The sequence below is a fragment of the Aythya fuligula genome, chromosome 5 (assembly GCF_009819795.1).
Source record: "Aythya fuligula isolate bAytFul2 chromosome 5, bAytFul2.pri, whole genome shotgun sequence".
In the NCBI taxonomy this organism is placed as follows: domain Eukaryota; kingdom Metazoa; phylum Chordata; class Aves; order Anseriformes; family Anatidae; genus Aythya; species Aythya fuligula.
The window spans coordinates 37,972,218-37,997,435 of NC_045563.1; the positions used below are offsets into that span (position 1 = coordinate 37,972,218).

The 25,218-nt window shown below is 35.0% G+C and overlaps 1 protein-coding gene across 15 annotated transcripts in view; it reads right to left on the bottom strand.

The window, feature by feature from the left end:
* The window catches only part of GPHN (gephyrin), a 278,830-nt gene that overhangs the window by 67,693 nt on the left and 185,919 nt on the right, over positions 1-25,218 (bottom strand). For 6 of the 15 annotated variants that reach the window (XM_032188092.1, XM_032188087.1, XM_032188090.1 and 3 more), the window contains 2 exons: positions 7,262-7,318; positions 5,186-5,257 (listed from right to left, as the gene is read on the bottom strand). The exons of 4 other annotated variants lie outside the window; for them this stretch is intronic. In XM_032188092.1, coding sequence (XP_032043983.1) covers positions 5,186-5,257; positions 7,262-7,318 — 129 coding nt within the window. The remainder of the gene's footprint in view (positions 1-5,185; positions 5,258-7,261; positions 7,319-25,218) is intronic. 5 more of the 15 variants (XM_032188097.1, XM_032188095.1, XM_032188096.1 and 2 more) reach the window with 1 other exon arrangement.

Here is a 25,218-nt window from a genome sequence, read left to right on the forward strand (position 1 = left end):
AAGAACCCAGCAAGAATTTCCACATATTATTAGCAACCACTTACTTAGGTATTATGAAGGACTATTATGGTCAGAGAAGATGCTACTCATAAAAAGTCGCTCATGAACATTCCTCAATCTCAAATGTGTATTTCATAGTTCTTCATTGAAAAGTAAAATACCCCTGTCAGGAAAAGTTTACACTTGTCTCCATTACATACTTCTATAGAGCTGTTTTTCCTTCAATGAAAATGTTTAATGCTCTCACTGAAAATATTTTTGTTCCTTTCTGGTATTCTGTACATATGTCATTTACTCTAACTAGGTAACATCACTAATGTAATCCGAATGACTTCACATGTTAAATGTTTATACACACAGTACTTTCTTCACCTGATGACATTTTCTTATGAGAACATGGTATAGTGAGATGGTTTGCAGAACTAGATCACAAAGAGAAAATTACTTCAGAAAAATAGAGCAGAAAATGGAGTTTTAAGAAATCAAGTATTAATCTTAAACAGTCTATTTTGTAAAAAAAAAAAAAAAAAAAAAGAGAGAGAGAGAAAGAGAACCCCTTTCAACCAAATACAAAGCAAGAAAGCTTTTAAAGCAAGAAACGTTTTTAAAAAGACTGCTCTGAATGCTTTGCAAGAAAGATAAGGTGTGTTTTTGCTTAGAACAGGGGTTCTGCTATTCACCTAAGACTTTTGGATGAGTCTCCAAGCAAGATTCTCATCAATAATGTCCAGCCGTTGTTCCCATGTTTTGTTTTGCAATGGCATGGAAAAAGAAGATCCATTAGCCTCGATTTTGAGGGTAAGGATACAAAGAATGTGCTAAGAGCAAGAAACATCACAGCAGCAGTTTTTAAAGCATTAGCAACTAAATAAATCAAAACAGCAATGATAAGGAGGTTTAGACTTCTACTGCACAAAATTTGGAAGAATTTGGCTTATCTTGCCTACTCTTCACACTAACTTACAAGAGGTATGCTAGATACTTTTGCACCTCTTTCATCTTCTCTTGGACATCTACTATAAGTGGACTGCTATTACTCTGTGATCCGATTATCTGTATTTTCACTAGTATCTAGCCTAAACTTACCATTTAACTTCGGTCTTATTCCAAATTAATAATAATATTTGTATTAAATTTAATCACTTCAAATGATTCTTATTTTCTTATTAATAGTTTCATTGATATAGAAGCACATTATAATATTCCCCTCACTAAGATACCTGGATATTTTATTTCTCCCTGTGCTCAAACACCACCCTCCCTATAGTTTTCCCTCAGTCTCACTCACTCAAATTTCTGTTTTTCTTACTCACTCATGTATAGACACTGAATTTACCTATGTCATTTTTTCATAATGATGAAATGGAAGGTATGCTCAACGGTTCTAGTCTCAAAATGATCTCATTGTCTTCAGGAAAGGATTTTCAGTTCATACTCTCACATACCACAATTCTTCACACAGTCACTGCTGTTTATTTTCAATGGGATCACACAATGAGACTGTTTAATCTGCTGCATACTTATAATTTCCTGATTGTTTCTATGCCATTGCTGTCTCATTAACTTGTCTCCTTTTTTGAGCATCTGCCTGATTTCAGTATTTTGTAATCTGATGTTAAAATTAAATGTCAATACTTCTGTAAGCTCCTTTGATGATCCTGCAATCTATCACCTACTCTGCTTCCAACCTGTTGTCATATATGACATCTACTGATTGATCTTTTGACTCTTTCGTCCAGTTTGAGAGAGGGGGCATCTCCTTTTTTTTTTGTATACTATCTGACAATTCCTCCATGTTATGTTTGATGAAGATAATGTGCTAACATTTGAGCTGGTTGGCTTTTTATTCCCCATGAACATTCACAGTAAGAGGGACCAAATTTCTGCTAGTCACAGAAATTCCCCACTGCAAGGATTATTTTACACCAACTGAGCAGCTGTTCAAAGGCTGCAAGAGCCATCTGTCATTTGTCTGAGGGCCACACTACCTTGACTCAGATCTTTAATAACAGAGTATTATGACCAGGAACAAAAGCCCCATAAACGTAATCCATCATGATCAAAGAAGGCAGATACTTAAAATAATATAGAACACTGCATGCAGGAGACTGTAGTTTTTGTGAGACACAACTCTATGTGAAAAAAAATGTTTCATATTTCATTAAACATAATCTATGGACAGAATGTGGTCTCTGCTATGTATTCTGAGAGCTTTTTTCTTGGCTAAACCCAGAACCTTTGATTTGGAACTATTCTGGTCAAGACCCACACAACAATTGCTTCATATATTACTTTAAACTTTGTGCAGAACTTCTGTATTTAGATTTATATATATATATATATTTGAAAGGATTTCCATAATATATTTATGCAGAATTAAAACTTGCATTTAAAATGAATCTTAGCCTCCACACAAAAAACAACAACAACAAAAAACCTTCAGAACACAGTCCGAAGCAGTACTGTTCTATTGACTCTATGCTGAACTTCTCCATACTTTCAGTAAGGTACCAATTTTAGGCAGGTGTTATGAGTTCTAAAATATAAACCAGTCAGCTCTTTCATTGTTGATCACCTCAGTAGCTAATGCACTTTGTTTGTTATTGCTGCATTAATTTGAACATGTACAGGGATGCCAACAATTCCATGTGATAGAAGACTAATTTTTCTAAACAATTTTTAAGTTCAACTTCAAAAATAGGCCTCTGGGAGGTTCAAAGGCTAAAGCCATGGAAAGAACTGGAAAAGCTTCAAGGAAGATGAGTGAAGATCTCAAGAAGAGACGGAAGGTAAGACATCTGGTGAGGATAACATTTTTTGTAAACGGCTATGTATTACTGGTGATATTAACAGTAATTTTTTAGAATCATAATCACTCAATCCCCCCCAAGACTGCTTAATTAACTCAATTTTTTATGCATGTTTTCAGTGCAATATTATTTTAAGTATCTGGCAGGTTTTATAATCTTTTAATGGAATCTGGGGTATTCTGCAGAATTCCATTTCCTACGTATTTCTAATGGCCTTTGACTTTAATGTGGGAAACACGTCTTTGCAATTCATTCTGAAACAAAGGTTCCACCTTAACAGCATAGACAAATGTGCAATAGCATTATATGTTCACTTATGGTGCTGGCCATCAGATACTATACGTTCCCCCTCCCATACCATTCAATACATTTGCTACGTTGTAGGAGAGTTAATAACTTACATCTAAACCCCTTTCCAAAAACAGTATGGAAGACAATGAAAAGCATTTTAAAGATGAATTATTAACAGATCCCTCATTATTTTCTTTCCAACTGTCAACTGTTTAAGAAGGATTTATTCTATTATTTAATCAGGCATTTGTATATTGTCTTTTAAAACGTTGCCTTGTCTAAAACATCCACTATTACAACTTGAATCACAGTGGCAGTGAAAAGCAACAGATTTTAATTATGTTATTATACTTGCAATGTGTCCTGTTTCTTAAGTTTTAAGAAACTTAAAGGGCATATGCAGAATATATGAAATGGTTCTTAGCTCATGATCTGACTTCCTTAATGACACTGTGTAGGGTATGGAAACACAATAGATAAAATGGCACAAAGGAACAGAACAGTTTCATGTCGATTAGTTCTCATAATATCTACAGTTAACAGTGTCACAGCTTTTCATTTGAAACTTTTCCCCATGTGACATTCTATGGAATGATGTGAGACTAAACCACTGTTTTTGTAGTATGATGTCTCATGGCATTTTTTTCTGACTTTATGTTTATTCACTACTACTACAACATGAATTTAAGAGTGAGGAGTCTAAAATAAAGGATTTGCTCTGTTTTGATTATCACTAAGAAATTTAGCATGTCACCAAACCTAAAATATCACAGTTTATTCTCCCAAAAATGTAATTCTGGAAGAATTGCCACTGAAAAGATACAGTGTTTTCACTGAATTTATTTTATAGAATGCTGCAATGTATTAGCAGCTCAGTTTCCTTGTATTTGAACTGTGAAAGATCACAAATTAGCTCAGGGACTTCTATGACAGTGAGTGGATATCAGCTATATGTCAGATACATAGCTGGATATGCAAAGGCATCCAAAAGGGGTAAAAATTACCAGATCATTATCAAAATTATCTTTCACTACATAACCATGGTGAATTATGCATCAGAATGGCAGTATTGAGAATAATGACAACAGTCATAGTGTATGGAAGACACAAACAGAACATGAATCTAAAGAACTTATTCTGAGAATCTTCACAGGATAGATGTTCAAAGGGATAAAAGGCTATAACTTTTACATCTACTATACTCCTAACCGTCCCTTTTTTCTAATTTTCATTATACATCAAATTAGGTCACTTAAAGTATTACTTTTACCAAATTAATTGCTGAAAGGCCGATCTGAACTTATGAGGTGAAATACTAAACATAAGGTACTGGTGCCTGTATTGTTATGTTACATTTGACTAGCTTTTTAAAATATTTCTGTGAAAAATGGTTAACTTTACAGGAGTATCATGACTGATAAGCTAGATCCTGATCCTTTTTTCATGTTCATTTTTTTTTCATTGAAGAACAAATGCAATGAATAAGACATATGCTGCACTTTTTTTTAATTTATTTTTTTTTTAATTAGAGGAGTCTGCTAACAAAACAACCAACAAAATTTGCAAAGCTTGCATTGAACCAAATGCTAACCTATTTTGTGAGATAATGTAGGGACCCGAAAAGATTAAAGGCAAAGATGGGGCAAATATAAACATATACTTTTGGTTTACCTTAGATCAGCCATAGTTTTCAGTTCACCTAAGGCTATCAATCACAGGCAAAAGATACAGTTCTCCTCTAAACTAAGGATACCTATTTCATTTCTTGCTAAACCTAATATTCAGGAAAATTTTACACATACAACTTCAGTTTTGGAAAGGGATTTTTTTATCTGGTGTTAAAGTCAAGCAGTTTGATTAGCATTCATTAAAATGTAGTAGGATGTTCTTTTAAACAAATCCTGTCAATTAGGTCAGGTTTCTCATACACATTAAAAATGAAATCCCAGCTAGAAAAGAAAGAAAACACAAAGGGAAAAAGAGAGTGAAAGGAAAAAGATGGGCATGAGAGGACAAACCAATCAGATTTGGTGTTACCAGCCAGCGGAAGTTTTAAAAAAACAGATCACCGAGTGAAATCGTACATTTACTCGGAGAGAGCATCCTTTGACATTGCCTTCTAGGTGATCTCTGAGCTCCTCCAGCTTTCGATGGAGCTACATGTAAACATCAGAAAATGAATTGAAAAAGCAACCTGTTCTTTTGTCATGTTTTTGTTTTATTTTTTTTTCTTTTGTCCCTCGCTTTACTTTTTAAAATAAATCATAGCATATCACATTTCTCACTGCCTCTGGCAAAACATTTCAAGACATTAAAGTGCTTTCAACAACACAGACATACAAGCTCAGTAAACTCAGAAACCGGAAATAAGGTATTTTTACTCAATTAGTGTGGCTCTTTTTTTCACTACAGGAAAAAAAATGAAAAAAATCAAGGGACTGATCATTCTACAGTGTCTGAATAAGCTACATTGTTTGTTGGCTTGTTTATTGTTAAGGCAATGTTCTAGAATATATTTCCATCACAAAGGGGTAAATGTTCATGTTTGGGAACCTCAGATATTATTTCCCATTCTCTGTATGGATATTTATGTAAGATTTTTTTTTGTCTAAATTAGTATTTTGGGTAGTGAAATTAAATCCTGGGCAGTCAGACACAGAAATAAGAATCCTGAATTAGGCATCAATGGATGTTCATAACATAGTAGGTGAATCTCAGCCTTTAAGTAAGCTACATCTTACACATATGCATTATGCATATAGAATTGCATGTGATGACCCATTGAAATGCACAGGCCACAGTAATTACATACACAATTTTCAAAAAAAATTGAAATAGACACTGTGGCTGTCTTCTCTTTTCCCCCAAGTACATTCAGTGATACTGAATGTCTACCACTGAAGCAGTGCCTCATTTATATACTGGGCTCTTCTCAACTACACTGTAACTAAAACCTCTTACCAAAACACAAGATGAAAAGCTTAAGCCTCACAGACAGTGAGGAATGCTACAGATGCTGCTAGGTATAACTTATATAGCAAATATTAACTGGCTTCTTTTCCTACACTGAGATCAATTTAAATGGTGTCATTACTGGAAAGAGGTGCATAATTAATCTTTCCCCTCCCCTTCTTTATGCTCAGTGAAATAACATTTTCACAAAGAGCAGCTGTAGAGCAGCATTAGAAAACAGAGAGGATGGCTTGTCCTGGAACAAAGGCAATACACACACATACAAAAACAAAACAGAAGATCAAAAACCAAGAAGGCAGGAAAGGCAAGGAGAGTGCAGAAAAAAAAATGAATTAGTTAGCGCTTCAGAAAGTGCTAAAAGGAAATAAAGTGGAAAAAAAGTGAAAAATTGGGTGGTTGAAAGAGGCAACTGTTGAAATGGAATCTTAACAGAATGGCCTGGACTGCATGTGACCAGCATCTCGGTATAGATTATGTCCTGTGCTTTAAACCATCTATTAGAGTGTAACACTATTCATGGGTGGGTACTAATTTAGGTATCTGCCTGTTAAGTGCTCTAAATATTTGAATATGTCTGTATAAACAGAAAAAGGCAGAAAAGGGAACTAATTATTAGCAAAACAGTGGCTCCATTCTTATTAGTCTCACATGAATCTCTCTCATTTCCTCTTGATTTATTCTTTTTCTTTTTTTTTCCTTTTTTTTTTTTTTTTCTGATTTAAAGGCTAGATATGGATGGAATATTCAACTTTCTTGTAATGGTCTTTTGCAGAATTAAATGCAAGAAGTGTGAGCACTATATTTAAGATGAGAAGCAATAGTCTGAAGATGAGTAAGTCACTTCTCTATGTAACAGGCAGTTAAGAGACAACAAATAACATAGATCAGAGAAGTGGTTTAATCATGATCACTAAATTACAGGCACATCAAGAAAGTTGTTACTATCTTGTATTTGTGGTGACATTCAAAGCTTACAAACTGGCAGCCTGCCTTCTGTAGGTTGTTCTATGTGTAGCACAGAAACAAACAAAATGTGACCCAACAGCAATAAGAATACTGAAATAAAAATGATGGGATGGTGAGAGATGGAAAAGCCCCTTCCCTCCCTCCCCTCACCTCCCCCTTCAAAAGGAAAAGTGTAGGCTATAGAAGAAAACTTGCAAAATAAATGTTAGAAACATATTTACTTTGAGGGATCCAACTCTACTAGCAACTCCTTTGCTTTCATCCGGCCGTCTAATTTGCTACAATGGGGGAAGATGGGTAAAAAAGACAGAAGAATAAAGAAAAAGTGAACTTAAAAAAATTTCCACACAATCAGTTAGCAGTACATGCAAGACATTAATTTGACTCTCTGAGACACCTCTAGAGGACAAAGACACAGACTCTCATTTCTGAAATAAATGATGCTTTATCATGTCATTTTAAACTTGCTTTGTTGACCATTTGATTTTCAATATATTACCAATCTGGCACATATTTTGCATGCTGAATTCACTTATAGTTATGAATGAATACATGTTACTTATCTGATTTGGATATGGAGAATAATGAAGTCCTAAAACTCTAACTGAAGAAAAAACCACCCTGTATCTTCTACAAATCATATGATCACATGCTATAACTGGGAGTATCAGGCATAACAAGTATCACCACTGATACCTGGCAGAATGCAATACATATCCTGTTGACCCAGGCCTAGAGATTTTAGCCACTGCTACCAAGTTTCCCAGTTAAAAAATATGCTGCCCAACCAGAAAATTTTAATGCCAGACCAACATTAAGTTTTTATTTTAAATATACAACATGTATAAACCTATCACCAATATTTCTTATCTGATCACTCTTCCTTTAATATGTAAGATTTTTTCCTAGATGATGTAGAGAATGGAAGAAACAAATGAGGTAGACACTCAAAAGGCCTACTATTGCTAGAAGGACACAAAATAAAACATTCATTTACATCAAGAGCTCCTTTCAGAATTGCTGAATCCAGTAAATAAACTTTTACCAATAAATTAAACTTGCATCATGTCCCTTGAAGTAGAGAGGAAGAAGACAGTAAAAATGACCTTAGGGATACAGGGATATCCTTTCACTTGCTAGTCTTAATCAAGACTGAATTGAAAGCTTCCATTATCTGATGGTTGTTTCAGAGAGTATGTAAAATGAAGTCCCACACAACTGAGGTAAACCTTTCAAACCACACTAACTCTCTTTACTTCAAGAAACCTCAGCAAGGAACCCAGAGACTGAATGAACTATGGAAATTCAGCTATGCTTTATGCTGGCCAGGACACACTAGCAAAAGCACTACTATTTGTTTTTATCTCACCAATGGACAGCTAGAAAATTCCATATGCAAAACACAGTGAACTTGCTTTTTTTAGTTGCACTAGATTCTCAAGAAAATAATGCAACTAAGCAATATATTACTGATTTAAATATTCAGTTCTGATAGGATGTACACTAATAAATTACACTGGAAACATTTATGAAAGTTGTTGCTTTCCTTTCCTAGTTTTACTGCATTAAGATAGTATGTTTTGAACTCTCAAGTGAAACACCCGCACTACAATTCTGATGAGACTCCAAAACAAACTCTAAGCAACTCCAGTGCAGTGATTGAGAACAAACTGTCATTCTTAAAAAAGATGTCTCCTTTAGAACACAGATTCAGCTGAAAGATATGCACTTGTAACCTATTTGCTCCATTTTTTTCCATAAAAAAACAACCCCTCTCCAAAAATCACCCACCCTCAAGAGGAAAAAGAGAACCTTATTTGAAAAGACAGGAGCTAGAGCAAAGATACGTGGCCTGATATCCTGTTTGAAATATTATCAATCCCAGACAATAAGGCATAATCAAGTAAAACAACAAATCATGCTACTAATTTGAAGCCTTTTCCAAATATAATGTTTTCAATTTTGCTTTGAAAACTGAGAAGTATACAGTAAGAAAAAATAAATATTGTTAATCTTACATAACAACATGGAACCAGGACATAAGGAAAAATGCTACATATCATGGAAATTTGGGGAAAAGTTTCAAGTGGTAGCAATTTGCATGTCCTTCAGGGAAACAATTTTTTTTTTTCTATTACTTACCAGTGTGGGTAGGGTGGCTGCTCAAGTTGTACTGAAGATTTAGGACTTAGTCAGAAATGAGATGGGAGATATGACAGGTGCATATAACTCACATTATTTACTCTTTCTGTCTTCAAAATATATAGAGAAATACGTACACAATCTATACATTGTAAGCAATTAAATTATAAATACTTGAAAATATAAATTTAAAGGAAATAAGGTCAACTCTTGTTTTACATTCATAGCACAGTCAATTTGCATGGTAACATGTTTTCTATGGGAACCTTGAAATAGTTCAGCATGGAACCTGGATGTTTCTCATGGGTTACATAGAAAGATATGAATATTGCACAAACTATACTGCGTATGTTCTGGGAGTTAAACAGGGTATTACCAAGAAGGCACGGTAGAGCAGGAAAAAAAAAAAAAAGAAACATTTTGTCATGGCAAATACCATGGAAAGAAATGCAGGTGTATCCTCATCTCTGGTCAACTCCTGTCTGAAGTTCTAGAAGCTAAGCGATGAACCAGTATTTCAGAAAATGGCCACGGATTATATACTCCTCATTTTTCAGACACTCAGCTACACACAAGAAGCCATCATAGATGAATCCTTGTAGCTACTAAAGATCAGAATGAAAGATTGTGCACCTAAGTGTTCTAGATCAAAAATACATATACTTCTATCCCCATCAGTAACCTCTGGTTTTGTGATTGCCATTTATTATTGTTATACCATAACATAAGATAAATTAGTAGATAAAGAGGTGAGGCAGGAGTGACACTAAGTAGCTACTGTAAAAATTTTACCTGACAGAACCGAGGGTTTTGGAACAATATGAAAGAGGAAAAGGAAGATATTCCATTTAATGCAGGAAGAAAGGTGTTTGGCAGGAAACAGTCCTGGGAGATTGGCAGGGTATAATACACTGACAGTTAAGACATGCATTATATATACATCTCTTTCCTATTCACAAAGGAATAACAGTAGGAGTTAAGAGGTAAGAATTAGCTACAGGTGTCCCTATCCTTATCTCTGAAGAACAAGGTGGAATTATAACAGGAGAATGATGAGAGACAGGAAGCCTATGGAAGATAATTTAGGAAGCTGGGAAACCAGAACCAAACAGTGAGCAAAGAAGAGTGCTCAAATATGCTCAATGGACTTGTTAGAAGATGAATGAAAATTGTGAGTACCAAACACCAAGAGCTTCGTGTTTTCCAAGCAGAGGTCTCATATACATTTCATTTTTATTCCTCTATCTTCTAATAGTGCTGACAAGAAATTGACTTGTTTATCTTTACCCCTGCTTTTACTCTTGTATAATTTACAAAGCCCAACATTGAACTTATATAGACCAGTTGATATAGTCATAAAGGACAAATAAACAAACTATGGGCTAATCTGAGATTCTGGCTTTAGTTGGGTATATTTAAAGAAGGAATTCCACAACAACAGAATTCTTAGCACTGTCCATCTCAAACTCCTTCCACTTCCTGATAATGCATCCTGTTCTTGCTATTCCTGCTTACCATGTCTGACAAAGAAAGCAGAATTCTGCAGGACCTAGAGATTTCACGAGTGTGTTTTCATATCCACAGTCACCCAAACCTGAACTTGTCAAACTTTTCTCCAAAATCCTGGCTAATACATGCAGTTCATCCTGTCAAAGCCTTTTTGATATGATCCATTTATTTAACACCAAAACTGAATAAATGCAATGTTAGCAATGGAAACTCTTTATGGCACTGGTTAAAAAGATGTTAAGTTCTGTATTAATTGGTTCAGGTATGCAGTGTTGGAACCACGTTAATTAAAATCAAGTGATTATATCACATGGCATCCAAACCTAGTTCAGGTTGTTTGCTGGACACATAAGAGAAACATAAAAGCTATTCTCCTGCTTGACCACTACTTCAGAGATCAGCAACGAATGGTAGGTAAAGAAAACTATTAGCATTACTTGTAGAATATTATCATACTTGATTATTTCACTGGGTTTACAAATAAACATTTCTGCATTTGTCATATGTGTTAAACCACATATTCCAACAGCTGCGCCAACAACTGTTTTCTTGTTCCTTAGACAAGAAAAAAATCCCCATTAGGTTGCAGCAATAACTCCTTGTCATTGCACCTAACTTAAGGTTCCCTTGAGCTCCTTACCTAGTTGCCTTAAGGACTGTGAAGTTAAATGGTGTGAATATCCTCTCCTGAATCCTAACTCATAAAGTGTAATTGCATCATATTTGTCAATGTGACTACACATATTGTTCATACATATTTATTAAGATGTTCCTTTTTAAAACAGATTTTTGGCTGTGAAGCAGTGATTTTAACACGCTTGTATATGCTATGAGAAAAGAAGACTTCCTTTTGTTTTTCCAGTTTTACCTGCCATTAATTCCTTCCAGTTACTGTTTGATCTTAGAACACTAGGCATCAGGGTAAGATGGGGATGATCAGTTTTGGGAATCTAAAGCAATACATACTGTGCATACAATGCTCCTGCTGTCACTGCTGGACCACTTCCTTTATCATGTTTTCAAAATATACTCCAAATCTCTCTCTTCTCCCCCCCTCCCCCCCAAAGGGCTGTTCAAGTGAGAAAGGTAGGACATGGAAAAATAACAACATGGAGAACCATTCTCCAGTCCAAGGTTGCTTCAAGAGAAGTGGCATGATTCAGTGAAGAAGTAGATGGATATATAAAAACAACATTAAAATGATCTGAAAGATGAATGTATTGAGAAGACAAAAACATAAAAATTACAGAAGATAAATTAATTATGAATCACAATATATTGAAATAGCCCTCACATAAAATAGGCTCTGGAAGAACATAACATATTAGGAACAGGGATACTTCAGAGCCATCACCAATGGCTATCATTTATCAGAATCCTGGATATCCCTTGAGTTAATACAGTGCATTCAACTAGAGAAGAAGGTGGTCCAGTTGATGAAGAGAAACCATAAAAGCTATACTATGCATACTATTACATTATTCTTTTTCAGAAAAATGTTCTTGAAATATCACACAGTTCATATTAACAGAAACATGTATCTCAGAAATATAACCCAACTGACAACAATTACACATCAGTTGGCTAGCAACAAAAAACTTGATGTACTGGCCAGATCACTGAAGGGAAGTGAATCCAAAGGAGATTAAATCTTATGGAGGATTCTTTTTCTGACCCTTAGCAATGTTCATTGAAGTTCACGGTATGGAACTAACTGGAGATAATATGACACACGGAAACAAGGAATAAGCTGTCCATATTCAGTAGCTGGCAAGAAGTAATTTTAATTAGTGATGCAATTACATAATGCTTGTCAACCAATCTGATGTGTGGGACTGTGACTGCCAACATCCAAATAATATATCCTAAAATACTGATATGCGCAGTATTTTTTACTGCCTTTGCTTGCCTGACCAAGAGAAGAAAATACTGATACTGATACATTTGTCTTCTCTCATAAGAAAAATGCTGTACATCAAGTGAGTAGTTTTGAATGGTAACAAGGAGATTAATATATTTTTAATATTGCAGCAAGTCACATTATTTTATGTTAAAAAATGCATTATGTAAATCTTTTACACTCACACATGAAAAAGATTTTCACTTTTGCAATTTGAGGCAAACACCAATTAGCTGAGGCTTCCTAAATAAATGGGGAGTATTTTCAAACAAAGGGAATAAATACTACTTTAATGCAGATATACATTCTCACCCAGTAAACATATTCACTTCTATGCATTATACTGCAGTATGAGATGAATGTTTTATTAGGGTTGGTGCACTTCTTGGGTATGGTAAACCTACAAAAACATAATGTAGATGAATGCTAATGGATGCCAACCAAACATCGTTATCATACTGTCACACATTTAGTTCACACTACCTGCTATTACGCTATCCCATGTGCAGATACGGGAATAAACATGCTGCAGGTGGACAAATCAGTGGTACAAAGTAATGCAATCTCACAGCTTTGCAGTTCAGTACATGAATATCACCACCAGATCAATGCTCTGTTAACTCACATAGCAGCAAAGATAACATAACCACATCCTTACACGGGAGACTTTGTGATACACTGGTTATTTTATACCAACATGTGGCAGCCCATTTCTTTAGGAATATTTATTGACTTCTGTGAAAATTAATGGTCAGAAATCAACGCGAAAAGTTGGTAGGTAAAACGTGCAGCCAGGGCAAAACAGATTGCAACAAATACAAGCATTATGCCACTATTCCCACTGAATTAATATCCTAACACTCATTTACACTGGACCTCTAGGCATATAAAAGTTAGATCCTTACTTTCACTATGCAGTTAACAAAATACACGGACTTTATGCTGCCGATGGCACGAAGAGATTGTAAATGACAAGTAACAGAACAGAAAGGTTACCCTTGGGAGAAGCATGCATGGCCCAAGTGGGACAGTACGGAAATCACACATAAGGCTCGTGCTGATTTCAGAGGAGGCTGGAGATCTGAAGGCTTAGTTAGCCTGCACAGAGCTGCTTGCTATTGAGACTACACTGTTCATCCAAGCAAACTGATTCAAAACAAGTTAAAATACTTTATGCTTCACTCTATTACAGAGGAAACTCATATGCATAAACAAGTATTAGTATTTTTAGTACTTTTACTACTTTTGCTATTAGTATTCTATAAACAAGTAAGGGATTCCAGATCCAGCTTGTCCCAGAGCTTTCAACTGCACAACTCTCCTGTCACACGGCAAAAATTCCGCAACCCTTTCTATCCACTGAAGGTTACTTTTCTCCCAAGTCTTTCTGACCACATCATTCTCGTCTCATAGAGCTATTGCTACCTCCTGCCTCCAGGCCACTTCCCTACCACTCCAAACCACTCTAAGCCCTGCGGCCTCATCTCTCAAGAGCCACAAATACTCCCCTGCTTTATATCAGACCTCTACCACTCAACCCTCACATCAGATTTCAGTTCAATACTTTCAATCCTTTCATTTCAGCCCCACCTTTGAGCTTGCTTTTATTGGCTTCTGGCATGTATTGTTCCCCCCAGTACCTGCAGCATCATTTATCCTCTGGCTTTCCCCACAAATGGGAACTGAATTTGAACCTTGTTCTCCTGGTACAGCTTTTGGAAAAACAAGCACTTATTGCATACATCAGAAATCTGTATGGGCAAGCAGGGAAGAAATTCGTGTTTAAGAAAAAAATAAAAACATGGCAAATCCTAGGTGGTGAAGTTCTGAAGTTCTTACAAAATGACAACTGAGTTTGGAATGTGCAGCTCTTTTGCCTTGTTGCCCTAAGTTGAACTGAAATTCTAAAAGCTGCAGTGTACATAGGGATGTTCATATTTCAGTAGAGGACAGTATCCTTTAAACATTTTAGACAATAAGCTAGCTTCTATCTAAGATACCTTGGTGGCCACGGTGAAAGCTGTCACATCAATGAAGTCACTCACAAGTGACCTGATGGGGGGACAGGTAGAATATTAGGCAAACCAGCTAAGAAATTTGCTCTCTTCGACCACTTTTACAGCAAAATTAAGGGAGAGATGTTTGCATTAGCATTTAGTGCCACAAGGGAAGATCCCACCTGTATGAAAACAGATGGGCCAGTGGGACTTTAAAAAGAAGAGTAAAAGTCTTTAAAGTCAAGTGCCTTTAAGGTTTGTTTTCAAATATCTGTAATAGCCTGTACTTCATCCTTTGTGCTAGGCAGGGCTAAGTTTAGAAAACCTGCGTATAGCTTCTTGTCACATATATTTCCTCATATCTACTCCTCCTGAAGAGCTGAACTGTAAAAGAGAAGTGGATGGGTTTATAAGGATACTGGGAAGGGGTGCACCTCTTAAAGCTACAGGAAATACGTGGTTCAAGAAGTCAGATGATACCTTGAAAAGCTGAAGTGGGAAGATCTTGGATTCAATTCACTTTGCAGAAGCTTAAAAGAACATGACCATAAGTGGCTAGTGGCTGAAGGAAATCTCTGTTCACACCGATGGTACTGAATGAAACCATTGTTCAAGACGTCTCCCCGTGAACTTCAAAAGCAAACAAAGTATTGCAGAGGAGTGTCGTGCCAATGCCTAGGGCTCCTTGCACAAAGATACTCCTCACATTTTGAAAAAAGTAATTTTAAAAGGAAAAAAGGAAAAAAAAACAGGCTTAAAGAAACTGCAATGGATGGCGCAAATTTAAAAGAGAGATTGCCAACAGCTGTTGGCTTGAAATCATGCCAAATTTGTTGCTGTGTGTTATCAGATGCCCTTCAGAAATCTACTCTAAGGCATTCAATAGGAAGCCCAGATTCCAATGTAGTCATTAGAGAGAAACATGGCCCAAATGTAAGTGCTTTGAATTCTCACCTTAACGATTCCTTAATTTGTCACAGACTTTTGTTATAAATACCTTCCTACAGTTACCATTACCGTGAGTTTAAATAAAAAGCTCTTCACTGAAATATATGCAGGTTTCAGTAAATCTAAGTATCAATAAATGTCTACAGAAATTATTGTCAGAGAATATGCAATACTACCGAGAAAGTTATCAGGAATAGATAAATAACCCCGTTATTTCCTTTCAAACTAGCAAATACATTATTGAAGCCTAATCAAAGAAATAAAATTCTATTCCACGTTTCGTAAATGCTCCTTCTGAATAGGTAATGCATATTTTGTCTTTTAAAATTAAACTAAATTTGTGAGCAAAACAGAACCATAAAATGGCTTGGGTTGGAAGGGACCTTACAGATCATCTAACTGCAACCCCCAATACAAACAATTCATTTCAGATGTTAAGGATAAATTTTGAGTGTAATAAATACGGGGATTCATTAGAATCATTGTCATTACTATTAATCATCTGAACACATTTGAACTCCTCACGTTGAGGTATCTGTGAATGGGATGATGGTCATACAATTTTGAGCTCACATTTTAACATGTAATTTATGCTGCTACAGTCTGTTAATTTTACAGATACATAAATTTAGAAAAAAGTAAATACTATTTTCTTACACTGTCTTCAAGAAACAAAAAAAAATAGATTACAGATGTTCACTGGGACAATTCCATGGAGCACTACAATTTCTTCTCCCTTTTCCTGTTGCATATACAAAATCAAACCACGGAGAACAACCTATGATTAATATTCTACTAAACTAAAAGTGACACAACTAAACTAAGTAAGAATTTTCTCAAATGCAGGCAATGTACTTGTCACATGCTGAATTCCGTAACACAAAGCTGTGTAAGCACTGACCTAAGTCTTATATTAATTACAAAATAAAAGATTATAGTCTAAACTGTAAGAAAACAAATAATTAGAGGGGTAAGCATACAAAGAAGTTGAATTTAACAGCATAAACCATATTAATAAATTTAGACTGGCTATTTATGTGAAGGCTGGGCAAAGATTGTGGCAACTGCTCTTTCAATTTTAAAAAATCATTACCTCTTCCATCATCTTTGCTGTTTCATTCCCTAGTATTCTTTGTTGATGCTTAATGATTGTTAAAATTTAACAGGAGAATTTAATATACACTGAATGGAATTGACTAGGTATATTAGGAGTTATAATAATGCTTTCTAACCTTTCTGGATAAATTTCTGGATAAATGGGTTATTTACCTCATTTCATTGCTTCATGACTGCTGTTCATTTGCGATACTCTAGTTGCACTTAGAACAGATAGAGTGGTACCACACTAAATGAGCAAGAAAAAAACAGCACTGACACAACACATATCTTCCTCTGGTACAGTACCTAGGCTTAGCTATGGAAAATGACTATGTATACACACATATGCAGAGATTAAAAAGATAAAATCAGTTTGAGGAAAAATACTTACTAAAAATAGCTACAGTTCAAAACCTTTAGTAATCAGTATGATGTAAAAATTTACTAAATGAATGAAAGTTCTCAAATTCTGATAGCAATCACTCAGGCCAAGTCCTAAAACACAATGTCTTTTCTGTCTTGGAAAGACAAATAGATGAATTACTATATTCACTTGACAGATTGCGGTGCTGACTTATAATTGCACACATAACATGACTCCGAGAACTGTTTTTTTGTAAAAGAGAAAGCCTGTCTCCTTTGGCAAAAGGATACCCGAAACAAAACCTCTATTTAAAAGACTCATTACAAAAAAAAAAAAAATCAAAACTGAGATAAGGTTCAAGTCTCCTATGTCTTGTATAAGGTATCTTCCATACTCCACACAAAAGCATGAGATGCTGGCACTTACATTCTAAAGGAAACAGTCTATATGAGCCTTGGATTCAGACTCAATCTGTGTTTTAGGTAACAGCTAACTTTTTGGATAGTTGTGTTTGTAATCACATCAGACTTCGCTGCTTTATACTACAATGAAATTGCCTAATTGCTTGACTACATGAAGATAGATTAGATCTCAAATGAGAAGTACTTTCAACAGGGATGCAATAAATACCAAGTGAACAGGTCCTCAATTCAAGTAGGACTGGTCTTGAAAAATGTATTATCTGTATCAAGAGAATGGTTTTATCTGCCTAGGGAGAGATAAATGACCACTTTTCATTAGCCTTTTGCAAAAGTACCATTCTGTCTAAAGATACGCTCACAGACAGCCAAAATAAATTCTTGAAATATTTTGACTCTGTTTTCTTTTGTGGAGAAAATCAAAAAGCCATGCCAAGAAGGCTACAAGGTCTAGACAGAAACCCTGGCAGAAATAAAAGTAAAAGAAACTATCTTGTCTAGGGAAGAAACTGCTAAGTACAGAATGGACGTAACAGAATTTAAAATAAGGAGTAAAAGATTCCTTAGAAATAAAAACAAACAAAACAAGGGGAGGTAGAAATATTATCATTATCATTTGAGGTTGAGAAGAGATCAAAGGTAATTCAGGTAATGCAAAATAATACCTTTCCTGCATTTTGATTTGAGATGATAGTACATGTAACTGGAAAAAAGGCATGGTAATCAATGGGAATTAGTCTAAAGGTGTATTAATTTTGACAAGGCAATTGCTTTTATAAGCAGTAGGATAGGAACATATAGAAGTAAAAACACAATTGCTGGGTGCACATGGAAATTGTTAATAAAAAGGAAAGAGTTTGATTTAGTTCATTTATAACAATGAAATCTGAAAGTTCCTACGCCTCCCCTTCATAAGCCTGCCAGAGGAATCAATACACAGTTGAGAAAAGACTGGCTGTATTTAAGCTAAAGGCCAACAGTGACACAAAAGCAACTGAGTGTAGACTGACCCATGAGAGGTCACTTAGGTTCTAAAACAAGCTTGGAGACAGCAGTGGAGAGAGGAAACCTATTTTTAATTTGCCAGTTTTATGTGGTTATTACATATTACAATCTTAAATAGTATTACATACTATCTGAAATTGGAGTTAGATTCATTGAACCAGGAGGTTCCATTTACTTTTAACACTTCTATTTCCAGAAAAGCCTTTCATATGTGAAACTGAACCTCAGAGATTGCTAGCATGCTTGCTAAAGAACTTACAACTCGTGGGCAATTTCGTGCTTCCAACCTCCATGGCAAAAACAATGTCTATGCTTCAGATTCCTGCTTCCCTCCCACATCTTGTATCAGCTAGATGCTACCTACTTCTATGGTGGAACCAGTGAACTTTTACTGATGATGATACATTAACCACAGCAATATGCATGCTTTGGAATAGCTTTCCTAGTCTAAAATTCAATTTTGATTCTGGCAAACACATACCTGCTGCTGCTGCTAGAGCACTACCACTTTTGCAGCACTTTGGGTTGCACGTGCAGATGAAATAGACTATTCTTGTACTGCATACTTGTGAAAGTATGATATGACTTCAGGACCCTTGTGTGCAAGTAGCTTGCTTCAGTAAATTCAACAAATATTCTTTTTGCTAAGAATACTCCTTGAATAGCTAACAGATATTAAGATTAGTAGAAAAAAAAAGGGGGGGGAGGGGACAAAAGGAAACATATGGGTGTGGAAACATCAGAAAGCACAGCAGAAGAGATATAGAAAATCATGTGCTGATGACACGTGGATTAGTAGTTCACGTAGTTAACACCACTTCATGCAAATTGTAGGAATACCATAACAGGTAAACAAGACAGTCTAAACCAAGTAACAGACTGAAACAAAGAGATAAGCCATTGAGATGATATTGGCAAGACAAAAAAACAGGTTTAGATGCAGAGAACACAGGACAGGAAGTAATTCCTATGTATTCCAAAGGTGGAACTGGATGGAGAGAGAAATAACCTTTTAACTGTCTACTCCTAAATGGTTTAACAGGCAGATCCAACACTGACTTAACGGATCTCACCCTAAGAAGAAACCTAGAGACGTAGTGGAGGACTTGATAATGAGTGCCACACATCCTACCAGTCAGTTCAAGGAATTCTGACCAGACTACGTGGGTACATATACATATACGGATGTCCCAGTACTGGACAGAGTACTTGACTACACGGATGTTTGTGCTTTTGAGCATGTAAATAGGAAAGTGCGACTGAAAACATTTCTGTTTTAAAACAACTTCACCAACCTCCCCCATAATATCTGGCATTGAACTTTACTACACTTTTGCTAAATGATTTATGATAGAAAGAATGAAAACATGAGAAGAGGATTGTTGGTCTATCCTTGCAACAATGTTTCTGAAATTTCTGATCCTTTGATCAAAAAACATCCATAGCGGTAAATGATGTGGATTATTTATTATGGGAATAGTAAGTGAAGGAACAGAAGCAAGCCTGCCTGTACTCAAGCTGATGATTACAGCCAGGTTAGCGTATAAATGGCTGAAATTACAGAGTTAGCAGGGACTAAGGTACTGAAAAAGCAGTGGAAAACAAAATCTTACAAGCAGAACAAGTGGCTATATGAAAATTCAGCATATAGATAGATTTACTTTTGAAACCATATTCCACGAAGAAACAAAAATAAATCAGTTGTCACAGGTAATAAGAACTAATTTCTCCAAGAGGCCAGTAATGATCTAAGAGATCAGCTCCAGAAAGACGACAAAATGGTCACCAGGCATAGAAAGATCTCAACAAGCATTGGTGACAAGACAAGACCTAGATATATTAAAATGAAGATAGCAAATATTTCTGTAGAGGTGTGGATAAGGAAATTAACAGAGAAGGATGCACGTCTTTTCCTTTTCTTAAAGTAGTGCCAAACTGAATTTATCAGGATTTGAAAAAAAACAAAAAACAACAACCAACAACACTTGGCACTTGAAGAAAGCAAAGTAATGAGCAAAAACTCTTGCTCCCAAGGATAACTGAAAACCATTTCAAGGAGGAGCTGACAAGTTGATGAAGCGTAAGTATACATAGTTCAAAACTCATGCAATACATGAGTAAGCTAGGATGTCTGTACTGGAATATTGTTCTCTTCTGGACAGATTCACACACGGAATAGTTACAATTTGAAAAATAATTATTTTCAGGAATAGACTCTAAAGTGTATTTCTGACGTGAGGTTTCACTAGACACAAAAAAAAAGGTATTCTGCAGCTTGCTAAAATATGCCATTGGTTACTAAGAAAGACAAATGTAGGAAATACTTTACACATTAGAGCATCTTCATATCACTCTGTAACAGATCTGAAAGCTGATTTCCACGAATTCAACAATTGTTCAGGATTTACTAGATTGGTGTAGAAAACCAATTCCCAGCTACTCTACCAGCTCTTCTAGACAAGGAAGGCAAATGGATTTTGGTGCTTCTGTATGACTTAATGCAGGTTCTGTATACGGGTGAATATGCTACTACTTGAAAAATAAATGTTCAAGAAAAAAAACACCACTAAGCTGAAGTCAAAAAAGTACCTCTACTGAAATTCAATGTTCAGTTAAACTTGATGACAAAAGTCTTTGTTCTGGCTATCCAGAAAGTTGTTGATGGGTTTATTTTGATATTAACAAACAATAACTCACCCCATATATCTTTCAACTTTTCTACAAAGTGAATCTTCTATTTTTAGGAAGGATTTTAGTAGACTTTGCTTTTATTATTTATGAAATATTTGTTTTTTTGATATCCCAAGCACACCAAGCTGCTTCTTTCTTAGTTACAGTGTATCGCATTTGACGTTGTGGCATTTTGCATTTTTATTGAACAACAATCAGGTTTCCTAAACAAAATATAAAATAAAAATAAAACTTTTTAGGATTCAATCATCCATATGCTTTGTTAGGACAGCACACTTTTAAAAATGAGGAAAAAAGGGTAATTTCTATATGGAAATTATTCTTGCCTCTTAATCAGTAGTGGATTTGAAAAACGCTGATAGGATACACTGGAGGATACATTAGATTGACACGTGTTAGTAAGCAGGATTCCTCATCGTAAACAACCCTGGCTAATTTCTACTCCACTATACATTCTCCCAGTATTTCTTTTCACTATATAACTATTGTGTTTTTTTTGGTAAGCCTGGAATACATATTGAAAAAAAATGAGAGGAAATAATCAAGGAAATATTGGAATTTTTAGCAGGATTAAATATTTAATTAAGCTCGTGTGTCTACAAACAGGTGTTTTACAAGAAAAAGTAGGAACCCTTGCAGTGCTTGCAGTGTGATTTCATCTACTTAGAACGTCTTAACAATTTAAAAAATCCTTTGCACTTTCCTGTGCTCCTTGACCATATCACAGCAAGATAACTATGCCAGAGCACTTGCTCCTAAATTCAAGTTTCTAGGCAGAAAGGACAATGGCATATGTGAACTCCAAATTCATAACTAAAAAAGAAAAAATAAAACTTTTCTTGGGAATTTAGCATATGTGAACAAATGTTAAAATATATTCACAAACTTTCCATATTGTTTTCAATCTGGTGATCGTTTTAAGAAGAAATCGTATGCATTATAATAACAAATATCAAATTTATCTCATCCAATTTACACAAAATATCTACCCTATGGATAAAACTACATCTTACCAGATCATGACCAGAACACTGTCTCATCAACTAAGGATTTGTGGTAAGCAACCTGACCTTTCTTCTATTGAAAAAGCAGTTACTGATAAAAAAGCATCTTCTCAACTCTATTTGTTCTCTATCTGATTACTTCACATAATAGTTGTATATTAAAATTCATGACACTAGACTGAACACAAACCATAATTATATTTACTTTTAGTTTTTAGATCATTTGACTGTAGGGAAAATTTGAATCAATATCTAGGTTCAATATTAAAGCTATGGTTCATGATGGAAGGTGTTCAAAGCATCATTTTTCTGTGGAAGAAAGTATGAGAGATGATAGAGATACTTATTTTTTTTTTTCCTCACAGGAATAATGCTCGCCTGCCTTTTTTTAATGATTCTTTTCCTGATTTTTTTTTTTCATTTCAGGATTTTTTTTTCAACTAAAACATTTATATAGACAAAAATTGCAAATATAGAATACTTTTTACATTAGTAGGTCTATAGGTGAATGTAAACATACGAATGATGAAGATAACCATTCTTATTAGAAGAAAGCTACAAGAAAGTGATCAATTAGCAGAATTAAATGTATTATGCTACAAAGGTGTATTTGGAGCGGTGGATAGATGACTTCTGCTAGCATCTAGAAAACTTTGAAAAGCAGTCTTGCTTCCTTTTCTTTAGTTCTCAAACAGAGCTTAGAGAATCATGTAGGAATTAAAAGCTCTCTCTCATTACTACAAATGTTAGTAATTGGTATGTTAATACCACTAAGTGTATTAAGTTTTCATTCAGTATAAGTACTAAATAATAGCTAGGACAGATAACCAGAAACTAAACTAAAGAAAAATGATAATTTTTCTTAAGCAGAATATAATGTGTCAGGAATGAAGTAGCAAGACAGCAAAAAAAAAAAAAAAAAAAAAAAAAGCATTAAAAACCAATCACTCTCATCTTAAAAGTACCATAACAAGTTTCTTAGGATTCTTCATGATCAAAGATAATGCTGAAAGAAACTTTGCACACTGAAGCAGAAGAACTGAACATCAGTTAGACTGATGATCTTGCAAAGTAAAATACTTTGAACACCTTTTGTCACTGAAATGTACTCCTGGTGATAATTTAAATCCTGTCCTTGGTCTTCTATATCTGCTTCATTTGACTTTGACACACAGCAATGGCAAAAATTAAAAATTGATTGTGTCATTTACATAGGGGAGAAGGAAAGACTTGAACTTGAAAGCTGCAATTTTCTTCTATACTAATATCACCCCTAAGAGTCAAACAAAATTGGAAGTTTGAAGCAATGACTTGGTCATTTGATCAGGATATATTCTTTTAAGTTATCTGAAGTTGTAGGTCTAAAATTTTGTGCCACAAGTTTTAAAAAAGCCCCTAAAGTCACCGTTAGGCAAAATTTCCTGATAGTTGTAGTAGGTATTTTACACTGTGTAGTACTTTGTTTTTGTATCTGAAAAGACCACTGCATTTAACTTCATGAAAATGGCACCCACAGAAATATTCAAAAATACAGGAAGATCTTATCATCTAAGCAGCTATTGGAAATTGCATGAAAATCTTGCAAGCCATACTGTGTCATCTTAAACGTCTGTCACGTGAATATTTAGCAAATTCATTTAACCTTGCTGAAAAATCGTTACAACTTTAAAAAGACCAAAACCATAGTGTTAAAGATAAAAATGTCACAATCACCATCAACTTTATGGTTGAATAAATGAAAGAGGGAGAACTGTTAGTGCAGTTTTCCCCAGAGTAAAACTAAGATTGCCTCTCTATCTGAATCCTTACACTATAAATATGTTTTAAATGCTCTTTGAGCCACAGTGGATTTTGCTTAAAACTCAAATGCAATTTACAGAACAAAGAAGATGTTCTACAGAGATTTATCAGAAGCTAACAAAAGCAAGTCTGCTTAGTTTTGGGGATGTATCTAACAATAGACAGAGTTGTCCCAATTGAAATTTGTCTTGAAAAGATGTATTTGTCATTTGTCTGACCTCCCAAGAGGTTACAGTGATTCCTCCTGTAATCAGGGATTAAACTTTTGAAGACTGATTGAAATACACAGGTTCAAACTCACTATTCATCATTTACTACTTTGTTATAAACAGATTTTCAGAAAACATGGAAGACAAAGTATCAACAGCAAAGAAACCTACAATTAAATATTGTATTTTGTGCATGTCTAAATGCTGTGTGTATATATAAACAACATTATCATTATGAAAAGGTGAAGACTTTTCGTAACAGATCAATCAAGAGTATTAGTAATGAGTACTCCCATACCTTCTCTCCAATACAGACATGCATTAGTAACCTGCTACTTACATTTATTCAATATAGGTGCTCCCATCATTGCAGAAGCTTGATATTTTTTTCTGAGAGGGACACACAACTTTCTGCTATTCAGCAAATTCAGTAAGAGAGATGTAAGGGTTTATGTACATTTAGGACAAAAATACAACAAGAAAACGGTACAACAAAATAAACTGGAATATGTAGTTCACAAAAAAATTTCGTGCCACTAGATTTATGGCCAGACCACCACTCAAAATACATATAAACTGAATTGTTTTTTGCTGAAACTTCCTCTCCTTTTTTCTTTTGAGTTCATATATACATGTTTAGGAGCCTGAAACAAGTTCCTACACCAGATGGTGAGAATATTGAAAAAATACTTTCTTTCAGATCAAAGAAAAAAAAATACAACAACCTGGAATATCAACTGGATGCTGCACTGCAATTCATTTTTTGTCTCATTACTGTATGAATCTGTGGATCAAGAGGTTCAGTATAAATTGCATTCATATTGCATTATTAGAAAGCTAGGATCCAGAATGAAATACATAGTAAGTGAAGACACTTAGACATATTGACAATCTTGAAGAATATAAAAGAACCGTATTTCTTGACAAATTCAGATGATGTTTGAGAACCTGAGAGTGCTGAAAAGGACCAAACAAAAGGATAACAAGAGTAACTGGAGTTTTCTTTTCTTAAAATAAGTAAAACGAACAAAGAGTTCTCTAAGTGGCAAAGGTGCTTATATGTTTGTGCAAAATCCAACCTTTAAGTAATAG